At 44.2% G+C, this 12,040-nt stretch overlaps 1 protein-coding gene across 1 annotated transcript; it reads right to left on the bottom strand.

Annotated features, from left to right (window-relative positions):
• Window positions 1-699: 699 nt before the first annotated feature.
• On the bottom strand, window positions 700-6,753 carry LOC147992840 (uncharacterized). The gene is made up of 8 exons (XM_087541572.1): window positions 6,492-6,753; window positions 6,195-6,353; window positions 2,248-2,619; window positions 2,002-2,078; window positions 1,366-1,476; window positions 1,095-1,266; window positions 848-978; window positions 700-756 (listed from the first exon to the last, which is right to left on the bottom strand). Exons 1-8 carry the CDS (start codon window positions 6,751-6,753, stop codon window positions 700-702), a joined length of 1,341 nt encoding a protein of 446 aa, XP_087397698.1.
• Between the last annotated feature and the right edge of the window lie 5,287 nt (window positions 6,754-12,040).

Here is a 12,040-nt window from a genome sequence, read left to right as displayed (position 1 = left end):
GCATGAGCCGTTGTGCTGCTCTTTTATATACCGCATGCCACACAATGCAAGAGAAAATGGCGCAACAATCAAATCCTCCAGATCTGAGCTAATTCGCAGCTAGTGTTCAGGTAATGATTTCTCATGATATTAGGGGAAGAAAACATAGTAGTGTCAACTGACGCAAATTGCAAAATTATAGTTACATTTGAGACTATAATTAAGAAAATTCTAGAGCTCGATATTTCTGGGGTTATCTACAATAGCCATGCAAGTAAAAAAGACTAGGCTTCTATACATATATATATATATATATATATATATATATATATATATATATATATATATATATATATATATATATAAAGGATAATGACACTTGGCATACATCTAACAGAGTTGTATACATAATAAGGAATGCTAATCTAACTAAGAAAAACCAACATATTCTCATACAGAGAGGACCAAAGGGCTCCGAAATGGCATTATTCAATTTCAGAAAAGTGTGTGTGTGTGGGCACACACACACACATGAGTTTATTGGAGTATGTGGTCCATGCAATGATATTTCACAAAATCCGATCACACAACCATGACCTTAGGTAGAAATGCCATACACATACGCACTATCCGCCTTAACACGCTATATGTATTCAAAAATTAAGATAGACTCTCCACTGATTAGCCCTGGAAGCCGGTCCTTTGTGTGCACAAAATGTTTTAGTCACCATTGTAGAAGAGATACTTTACATCCCATGAAGGCTTAGGATCTTTATCCTGTAGAACAACACAACATTGGAAAAAGATGTTATTAGAATGTTTCAAAGAGCAAAATCTATTGAAATAACTCAGCACTACTATTTCTTACCAAAATCGTGCTAATATCTAAATTATCAGGACACCACGTGCTATTTTGTTTAGATTTATTATCTCTAGTGTACATATCTTTCGACTCTAGATCCTCCGAGAACACACATTCTGTTTGACAAAAAGTGGAATCTGTAAAAAAAGGGAAAATATGTTAAGCATCATAACATTTATTAAGAAAATTAACATGAACAATGAAATGGTTTTGTGCATATCATGCAGACATGTACTATTAATCTTATTCATACCCTTAAATGATTGCATGTACATCGCCGGATGACTGTCCTGCATGTCACTAACTGGGGGAGGTTTGACCATTGGCTGAACATTCATATTATGGTTCATGCGAACAACTCCTTGTGTTATAGAAGTCTCTGAAAAGTTTGAACTAGACAAAGGTTGCATCATTGTAGGAGAAGCCTGCACACACATGTTATTCGCATGCCGAGAATGTGAGATTATGACAATGTTGGAGTGAGTAAATGATAATGGTCTCCGAATATATTTGTAGTAGTGTACCTGTTGCTGAGACAAGTTAGGAGATGACAATGATGCTTGGGGAGGTGTCAATTTCTGATGCTTTGTTTTAGGATTGCCCCTACGAAGAGGATCGATGTTCATCCTATGTTTCTGTAAATTTAATTCATGAAATAATGTTTATTGGACAATAATGACAGAAAGGATATAGTCTTGGTAAAAAAAAGTGTATGCAAAAACTAAATAAGAGAGGAGTATGGTTAGTTTTTCGGTACATGATTTTCCACACTAACACATGCTGATGCTCTCACTATAGCGACTTTGTTTAAAGCAGCGTTTGAAAATCACCACAAAAAAACTGAAAATAATCTTACTTGAATCCACTAGATATCAGTTCCAGGATAAAATGACTACATTTGTAGTTTGCACCGAAAAACAAGGAGAGAGGCTAAGAAGACATCTTTATATCCCTTTCATAGAGCAAACAAATGAACCATTTTGCATGAATTTTACCCAGCCACATAAAAAAACTCAATTATTCTTATCCACATTTTCTAGTTGGTTTATGTGAGCCTGATGCACATTTCACTTATCGCAATTATACTTTCTATAAAAAGCGAAAGAAGAGATGACTATATCATCATCTTTGAATATGTAGAAAAGGTATAGTCCAATTACCTGAAGGTGGCTGGCAATGTTCTCTCTAGTAAGTGTAGAGTCATTCATCAGCTTAAGTATTTTCTTTGGCACGGCATCTAAGCAAACATTTAAAACAAAACAAGTTACCTTATAAACACTAAACAGAGTTACCAACACCAGATGAAAAATTAACTCCATATATGTATGATTGGTTGATAGGCTAGCCCATTAATAATTAGCTATAAATTAAGAAGACAATCATATAGCAATGATTAACCACATTACCTCCAGGGAGGAGTTTGTCATGCGCTTCCACAAACTTCTTGTGTAATTCGTCAGTCCAAACGACTCGGGCCTTCTTTGGCTTCTCAGCCGGATTTTGCTGCTCATTCTTGACACTCCCTCCATCCAGCTCCTCCTGACTGTTTGAATCGCTTACTTGTGTCCTTCTAACCCTCCTCCTTGTCGCCCTCCTTCCCGAGATTAATAAGGTTGTTGTTGTGGGCATTGTCATCACCGATGTGTTGTTGCATGAACTGTTCAGTGTGGCCTCCAGGGACTCAAATCCATTGGATGCTTTATTGTAGATGCCCTCCCTAATTCTATTGAGATCCTCCATCACTATGGGTCCATAGCGGACGCCAGTTTTTGACATAGCTACATGACGTGAAACGAAAAATGTCAGCATAAATAAAGTATAATGAAGAACAGACCATTTGTTACCTGAACTACAATGATATTGATATCAATTTTGAGGCAAGCTTACATTCCCACATGCATAAATAGATGGTGTTTTATACATGCATGTAAGTTTGATGACTAGTTCCCATAAACTTCTAATATTATGAAATTATTTCTCATGACAAATCTAGTACAGTATGGTGACCCAACAAATCTGAATACAGTTTTCATATGCCAAAAGTCAAAGCTAGTTATATAATTTTGACTAGACGTTTTCTAGAAACACCATCTATCTATGAATGGATAGCAAAGACAATAACCAGTCATCTAGTGATAGTATTGTTACCGACCAGTCTGAATACATTTTCGTATGTTAATAGTCAAAGTTAGTTATATAAGTTGGACTACACGTCTTCTAGAACACCCCATCTCTACCACCTTTCTGAATTAAAATTATATAGCCTTAATCTAAGTAAATGATATTGATGCATGCTATGCCATATGAAATACTCTATTGGAACGAGGCACGCGTTAATTAAACTAATGCAAATTAACCAAAAGGGCATCTAGAAAGTGAGTCGTAAGTAAATTTATCTAGCTATTTCTAGGCCCCATGTTACCGAGTGTTTTTCGTGCGGTACTCATCAAGGACCCTCTTTGCTGACTGCCGCCTGCGGAATGGAACTCGGAATTCGGAAAAGACCGAAACACTCGATGTACATGGTTTTTTTCCCGTAGTATATATGTAGCGTAGTGACTTCATCGGAAGTTGGAACTCTAGTAATGTTTTGTTAATGCCAAAGCAGTGCAGCTAATGGTATGTCAATGGTTTCAAATGAAAAGAAAAAGCTCCCAAACATCAGTAAGTATTTCCCCTCAAACCATCACTAGCCATGTTGGCCGGGAATGGCTAGAAATCAATCAGCTGAATTTTTCATTTGTGGTCAGTCGATTTCTCGATCGTTGGATGCGAAATCGAAGGCCCATGATGCTTCTTCAACCTCCATCTTTCCTTGAGGCGCCAGCCACCATCGTTCGAACCACCGCCGCCCCGCCTGCGGCCGGCGGCGCTCCTGCGCCACCTTGCCGCCCCGTCCTCCCCGAAACCACTTCCCACCGGCCCGGCCATCCCTCTAGGCCCGCCACGCTGAGCTTTTTCTCTGGTGAATCCCCACGCCATCGCCCCAACACCGCCCCCATCCCAAATCCTAAAACAAATACCGGGGTAGCCTCTCCGGCGAACCCCCTCCACTGCAGCTGGTTCTTCCTTCCCTTTTCTTTGAAAATCGACTGACCTAAAGTCGGATCAGTCGACTGAAGTGTAGGTAAACTGATGTTGGCCACATGCAGGACTTGTACGTCTGCTCGACGAGTACTTTCCGTCAAGACGATCACGTACGGAGCACCCGCTAGCTAACACAAGCTGGACAATTGGTTCTGACTAGACGCGCAAGTATACGACCACGCGATCGATCCGTACTCCGGTCCGGTGTAAGGTACGTACCATGGAAGCAGGCAGGCTACTAGGCGGATTGATTTTTGCCTACGTGAAGCTAGCCCATGCACGTACGAAGTCGCCGGCTCGATCGATTCAATCTCAGCTAGCACAACACGTGAACACGAGGCGCCTGAGATTTGTTATTATTGCTTTTATCTTGTACAAATATTGCAGGGATACATATAGGTATATATAACAGCCAGTCGTGGCTAGCAAAACTAGTCCTATACCCATTCGGTGACGTGTTCCTGTCCAAACCGGACTAGGACTCGTGGTTAATTACAACAAGCTTTCCACACCCCTTACATCAATCTTTTTTGTTTTTTTGCAAGTACTCCTTAAATCATTGGCTCGCTTAACTGGCAGCTAAGTTATGCCACATAAGCCCGTTTGACCTATAGAATAGAACTACTCCTGTATATATACGACTTTAAAGAAGAATCTGGTGGCAACATAGCTCGAAATCGTCTACTTGCTTAACTCAAATCAATTAACCTCAAAACCGCTATCTCTCCATGGCTAGATGAAACGCAACATGGCAGACTTAACTAAGCACAAGATCGGACTACCATATGCATCGATTAACGCACATATCTTGTTATTATTAGTCTTAACTAGGCTGAAACAAGCATGATTATCTTTTTAATTATAGTGCAAGCACTTGGGTTAATGTTTTTTTTCCAACCGGGCTCCCCCTCTTTCCATCAATAATTTCTTCCTAAAATCTAAAAAGTGGCCGCGCGCTAACTGGAGAGAACGAGCGGCCGGGCATTTTTACCATGGATGAGTTGTATTTTTGTCTGGTAGTGCATGTCGTTATCAGTATTTAATGTGTTCATACTGGTTAGTCCAATTTGAAAGAAACAGCTTCACGTATAATTATTTTGGTTTTCCAAATTTTTAAAAAGCCATATCTTTCAAACCGCGCGTCAGAATTCAGATCCGTCTTCACTGTTGAATTCTTTGCGATGAGATCTTTGAAACTAGATCCCCCATGAGTATGTTTTGACGAAATTTTTTTGATGCCAATTTTGGCGCTATATTGTGCAACTTCAGTACTGCTTTGTGCAAGTTTAGTACTGCATGGTGCAATTTTTTTCAAACCTATTTTTTTGGAGCTGCATCCACAGTAGTTGTAGTTGCACACATAGTAGTCCTAGTTGGCCCATGCATGGCCACAGAGTTGCACAATCTGGTCCGCATAGTCGCATATGAATTGTCATAGCTTGTAATGTAGTCTAGTTGCACACACATTGATGTTTAGTTGGCTTGTAACATAGTCTAGTTGCACACACATTGATATTTAGTTGACAGGAATACTAGTTGCACACACATATGCTTAATTGGCTTGTAATATAGTCTAGTTGCACACATATTGATGTTTAGTTGGCAGGACACTAGTTGCACACGCATTGATATTTAGTTGACAGGACTAGTTACACACACATATACTCAGTTGGCGCGGCAATCTATTTTAGTTGCACAATGCAGTACTTTAGTTGCACCATATAGCACCAAAGTTGGCATAAAAAAATATTTGTCGAAATATACCCATGCGGGATCTAGTTTCGAATATCTCGTCACGATGAATCCAAAGATGAAAATGGATCTGAATTCCAACGTGTGGTTTAAAAGATATGACTTTTTAAATATTTAAGAGGCGAAAATAAATATGTTTCACAGACTAGTCTGTACGCATTTGCTATACGCATTTAATGCTAACGAAAACATCCACTAACTAATAAAAAAACACACACTAGGTAATTACTATTTGTAGATTATTAGGGATCAAAACTTGCAATTTTAGACCGGCCGCTCGCAAAGTGCAGCGAGCAGCCGGCCGCTCGCTAGACCGGTCCTAATTTCTTAACGTTCGGAAATTGAAAGAAGAATTAATCTGGCAGCATCCTTCTAAGTTTTCCACTACGTACTTAAGCTCAAACTGGTGCTGGTAACGTTGTCAAAACCTCAAAACTGCCATCTCTCCATCGCTAGATAAAACGGAACATGCACGGTAAACTTAACTAAGTAGAAGTAGATCCAATATAATTACCGTATGTAGCGATGTGCATCTCGCCGATGGCACAGTCCAAGAGCTCGAAGGCCGGCGCCGGGCTGTAGCGCAGAGAGTACACGTCGACCAGCACGGCCTTGAACTTGTGCCCTCCGCGAAGCTCCGCCATGGCCGCCGCTGGATCAGTGCAAGCCGTCACTGCAAGCAAGCAAGCAAAGATCATGCATGGATGTACCATCTTCACAACCATGGATCATGCTCGTACATATATAGCAACAGTGGAGAACGCAATCGAAGCAAGCACGAACGAAGCAGTACGTAGCAAGCAACGTATACCTTCATTGTAGCCTAGCTGGCGTAGTTTGGCGGTCATGAAGCTAATCCTGACGGCGAGCATCGAGAAGGCGAGCGCGCGGCGGCGAGGGGGAGGAGCGGGGAGGGAGGCGCCGGGGAGATCCATGATGGACGGCGCGTGCAGGGCGGCGCCTTTGCTAGGGCTCGCGGCGACGCGCGCATGAAGAAGGTAGATGGCTTGTTCGTTAGTTGGTACTTCCTCTGGCAGAATTTTACGGGCGTGCCAGCTGCTGTCCCGCTTCATTCGGCCCGCGGCCCACCGATGCGATGCGATGCGATGCGGCGCCCTGGGGCAGCACTCGCGCGAATGATGCGTCCGGTTGTAAAAGGGGCAGCACTCGCGCGACAGTTGAAGTCTCTTTTTTTCAGGGCCCATTCTACTCCGGCTACTTCTCTTTTAAATTTTGATTAGTTTATCTGGTTTTTCCTTTTAATTTGAGCTTATCTGGAGGTTGGGCTGGATGGCAGCGAGACCTTGAGTTTACTCTGCACCTTCAACATTGTTTTTGCAGGGCTCCAAAACTCACATGGGTGCTTCAACATTGTTTTTGCAGGGCTCCAAAACTCACATAGGTGCAACGACGCGCCTCGGTCAAGCAGGACATTTTCATGTGTAATTTTGTTGTTAATTTGGTCAGATGCTCAGCTTTGCCAAACTTTTTTTCAATCCGCCGACACGGATGCGGGAGGACAACCTGTCCGTCGCTGGTGGGCGTGAAGTCCATGATGAAAATGGTGGCGCTGGCGCTATCTTCGTCCCAGCGGGCCGGCTGATGGTTCGTCGGCGGGGCGTAGGAGGCACAGCTGGCGTTGTTCTCCTCCGCAATCACCTGCAGTTGCGCCTCCGCAGCAGCTCCTTCCCGGCGAGCGGCGGCTTCAGCACGAACGGTGTCGTAGATGGCACACTGCTCTGCAACGAAGTTGGGGTTCGCCGCAGCCATGGCCGCGACTGCCTCCTCGCTCGTGCGCTCACCGTACATCTGTCCCTCCGCCAGCCGGTGTTGCTCCAGAAGGAACATGTTGCACAGCTGTTCCACTTGCGCCTGCTAGAACGCTGACAAAGGTGCCAGCATAGGCTGCACCTCCACCATGGCGGCGTTGAAGTGCGCCTGCGTCTGCTTCATGGTGAAGACGGCGTGCACAGGAGGCGCGGGAGCCAGGGCGGAGTTGTTGGAGTCCGTTTCCATCATGGTGTCGTCCTCGTCATTGAAGACCTCAGGCGAGCTGGCCGGCAAGGCGGCCTCGATCCACCTGGCACGGCGGCTACGCCAGGCGGCGGCAAGGCCGGAAACCACGTGCTTCATTTCCGGCGACAGACTGTCTCGCAGTGCTTTCAGACTGGCGGTCATGGCGGATGTGGAGGAAATGAGGAGGATGTGGAGCGGATGTGTTGTGCTGTGGAGATAGCCCGGAGTGGCTGCCCTTAAATAACGGATTCCAGTGAGGCCAAGCGTCAACGCAAGACGCCAGAGTGGGTTTCTCGGCCGGCGAGCCTGCTTAATGGCGACTTATGGACGAATGGGGCATTGAACGGGCATGGTAGATATCCATCCCGTCCCATCGAGTCACCTGTCTCCGGCATTGAACAGGCGCGGACACCGGAGACGTGTCACGGGCGGCGCCCTCAGCCGGCGCGCCGCTTCAATGGCGGAGGCAGTGAGAGGTCAAGTCCGCCTTGAGCCGTCTTCAATGTTGAGCGGCGTGCTCTACAGTGGCGTGAATGCGGGCAGGAGGGTTTTTGGTGGGCTAAGGCGGTCAGAAGTGGGCTTGGGATCAGTCCGGACTCCAGCAAACCTCCCCATGTTTGTCTTCAATTTGTAGGAGAAATCGTGTCTGGACCGCTCCGCAAACCGATACAGGACCGCATTGGATGGCTTCCACGGTCCAAAGGGAGATTTGTGGGTCCACCTTGAAGATGCCCTAATAAGATGAAGTATAAAAGGATAATTGGACTGGTGACGACATACTTCATGAATGGCAGGAACATTCACATCTAGCAGCACGGCAACAGATCAATTTTCTTTTCTTTTCTTCATGTGTTTTTTCTCTTTTCTTTATCATGGATCTATATCTGTGATCAACCAAGAATAGATTGTTAGCTCTAGCGACATGACGAGCCATTTCGATGTTTGATGATATAAAGGGTTTCCCCCGCTTTATGTTATAAAGCAACAACCGAGCATACAACCATCGATACAACAAAAAAGAAAGAAGAAGAAGAAAAATAAGAAGGCAAGAGAGGGATACAAGATGCTACCGAACAACAACAGTCCTAACTACACCTAGAACCAACTAGGACACCGAGGACCCTGGCAACTCCAGGACAAGTCGCCGATACACTCACAAGAAAGGAACAACCCGCCGCCGGAGGAAGAGCATGGCCGTCAACTCCCATACTGTTGCCCGGCCATCCGTCTCGACAAGCTGAAGAGCTCACCCCTAAGCCCGGATGGACTGGGAGAGGACGGCAACACGGCCACCACATCGGCAAAGCCACTCCGATCATCGCCACCGCCTCGGGCCACAACCACACGAAGATCACCCGACGTTGTCGAGCAGGAACAACTGAAGAACACTGACAAACCAACCCACGCCAAAGCCCCGACCACCACTCACCAATCCCAAGGCGACGTCTTTAGGAAGAAAGCCATGCCAAGGCGCCATCGCCGCCCACTCTGAGGGGATTTGGGTTTTCACCCGAGACAAGAAGAGGGGGAGGGGGTGTGGGCTAGGATTCGATGTCGACTCTAAGAAGTAGAACGACGATAGAGAGCGGCCAACATCATGGCTGTCGCAGCCCGCCAAGGGTTTCCCCCATCTGTAGCCCACCCCTCGACCAACCACAAACCAGCCACAGGAGGACGCCGGCAACAAGGTCGGTGTGGGTGGCCAGAGAACGCGGAGGTCTGATGTCTACTACACAACCTTCTTCTTGTAGACGTTGTTGGGCCTCCAAGTGCAGAGGTTTGTAGGACAGTAGCAAATTTCCCTCAAGTGGATGACCTAAGGTTTATCAATTCGTAGGAGGCGTAGGATGAAGATGGTCTCTCTCAAGCAACCCTGCAACCAAATAATAAAGAGTCTCTTGTGTCCCCAACACACCCAATACAATGGTAAATTGTATAGGTGCACTAGTTCAGCGAAGAGATGGTGATACAAGTGGTATATGGATGGTAGATAAAGGTTTTTGTAATCTAAAAATATAAAAACAGCAAGGTAACTAATGATAAAAGTGAGCACAAACGGTATTGCAATGCTAGGAAACAAGGCCTAGGGTTCATATTTTCACTAATGCAAGTCCTCTCAACAATAATAACATAATTGGATCACATAACTATCCCTCAACATGCAATAAAGAGTCACTCCAAAGTCACTAATAGCGGAGAACAAATGAAGAGATTATGGTAGGGTACGAAACCACCTCAAAGTTATTCTTTCCAATCAATCCGTTGGGCTATTCCTATAAGTGTCACAAACAGCCCTAGAGTTCGTACTAGAATAACACCTTAAGACACAAATCAACCAAAACCCTAATGTCACCTTGATACTCCAATGTCACCTCAAGTATCCGTGGGTATGATTATACGATATGCATCACACAATCTTAGATTCATCTATTCAAACCTACACAAAGTACTTCAAAGAGTGCCTCAAAGATTCTACCGGAGAGTCAAGACAAAAACGTGTGCCAACCCCTATGCATAGGTTCATGGGCGGAACCCGCAAGTTGATCACCAAAACATACATCAAGTGGATCATAGAATACCCCATTGTCACCACAGGTATCCCATACAAGAAATACATCAAGTGTTCTCAAATCCTTAAAGACTCAATCCGATAAGGTAACTTCAAAGGGAAAACTCAATCCATTACAAGAGAGTAGAGGGGGAGAAACATCACAAGATCCAACTATAATAGCAAAGCTCGCGATACATCAAGATCGTGCCACCTCAAGAACACGAGAGAGAGAGAGAGAGAGAGATCAAACACATAGCTACTGGTACATACCCTCAGCCCCGAGGTAGAACTACTCCCTCCTCGTCATGGAGAGCACCGGGATGATGAAGATGGCCACCGGAGAGGGATTCCCCCCTCCGGCAGGGTGCCGGAACGGGTCTAGATTGGTTTTCGGTGGCTACAGAGGCTTCTCGCGGTAGAATTCCTGATCTATTGTGCTCCCCGAAGTTTTTAGGGTATATGGGTATATATGGGAGGAAGAAGTACGTCGGTGGACCTCCGGGCTGTCCACGAGGCAGGGGGCACGCCCAGGGGGGTGGGCGCGCCCCCGCCCTCGTGGGCAGCCCAGGACTCTCCTGGTCCAACTCCGATACTCCGTGGGCTTCTTCTGGTCCAAAAATAAGTTCCGTGAAGTTTCAGGTCAATTGGACTCCGTTTGATTTTCCTTTTCTGCGATACTCTAAAACAAGGAAAAAACAGAAACTGGCACTGGGCTTTGGATTAATAGGTTAGTCCCAAAAAATAATATAAAAGTGCATAATAAAGCCCATAAACATCCAAAACAGATAATATAATAGCATGGAACAATCAAAAATTATAGATACGTCGGAGACGTATCAGCATCCCCAAGCTTAATTCCTGCTCGTCCTCGAGTAGGTAAATGATAAAAACAGAATTTTTGATGTGGAATGCTACCTAACATATTTCTCTAAGTAATTCTCTTCATGTTGGCATGAATGTTCAGATCCATAAGATTCAAGACAAAAGTTTAATATTGACATAAAAATAATAATACTTCAAGCATACTAACTAAGCAATCATGTCTTCTCAAAATAACATGGCCAAAGAAAGTTCATCCCTACAAAATCATATAGTTTGGTCATGCTCCATTTTCGTCACACAAGAATGCTCTCATCATGCACAACCCCGATGACAAGCCAGGCAATTGTTTCATACTTTAGTAATCTCAAACTTTTTTCAACTTTCACGCAATACATGAGCATGAGCCATAGATATAGCACTATGGGTGGAATAGAATATAATTAGGGGGTTATGTGGAGAAGACAAAAAGGAGAAAGTCTCACATCGACGCGGCTAATCAATGGGCTAGGGAGATGCCCATCAATTGATGTCAATGCAAGGAGTAGGGATTGCCATGCAACGGATGCACTAGAGCTATAAATGTATGAAAGCTCAACAAAAGAAACTAAGTGGGTGTGCATCCAACTTGCTTGCTCACGAAGACCTAGGGCACTTGAAGAGGCCCATTATTGGAATATACAAGCCAAGTTCTATAATGAAAATTTCCCACTAGTATAGTGACAAAACAAGAGACTCTCTATCATGAAGATCATGGTGCTACTTTGAAGCACAAGTGTAGAAAAAAAGGATAGTACCATTGTCCCTTTTATTTTTTATTTTTTATTTGGCCTTTCTTTTTTTTGCCTTTCTTTTTTTATTTGGCCTTTCTTTTTTCTTTTCTTTTTTTGGCCTTTATTTTTTTCTTTTCTTTTTTTTGAACAATGCTCTATTAATGATGATCATCACACTTCTATTTATTTACAACTCAAAGA

This window comes from Triticum urartu, chromosome 1A (assembly GCF_056163025.1).
Source record: "Triticum urartu cultivar PI428250 chromosome 1A, HENAU_Tu73, whole genome shotgun sequence".
Taxonomy (NCBI): Eukaryota; Viridiplantae; Streptophyta; class Magnoliopsida; order Poales; family Poaceae; genus Triticum; species Triticum urartu.
The sequence above is the reverse complement of the archived record's forward strand: the minus strand, read 5'-3'. Positions and strand labels throughout refer to the sequence as shown.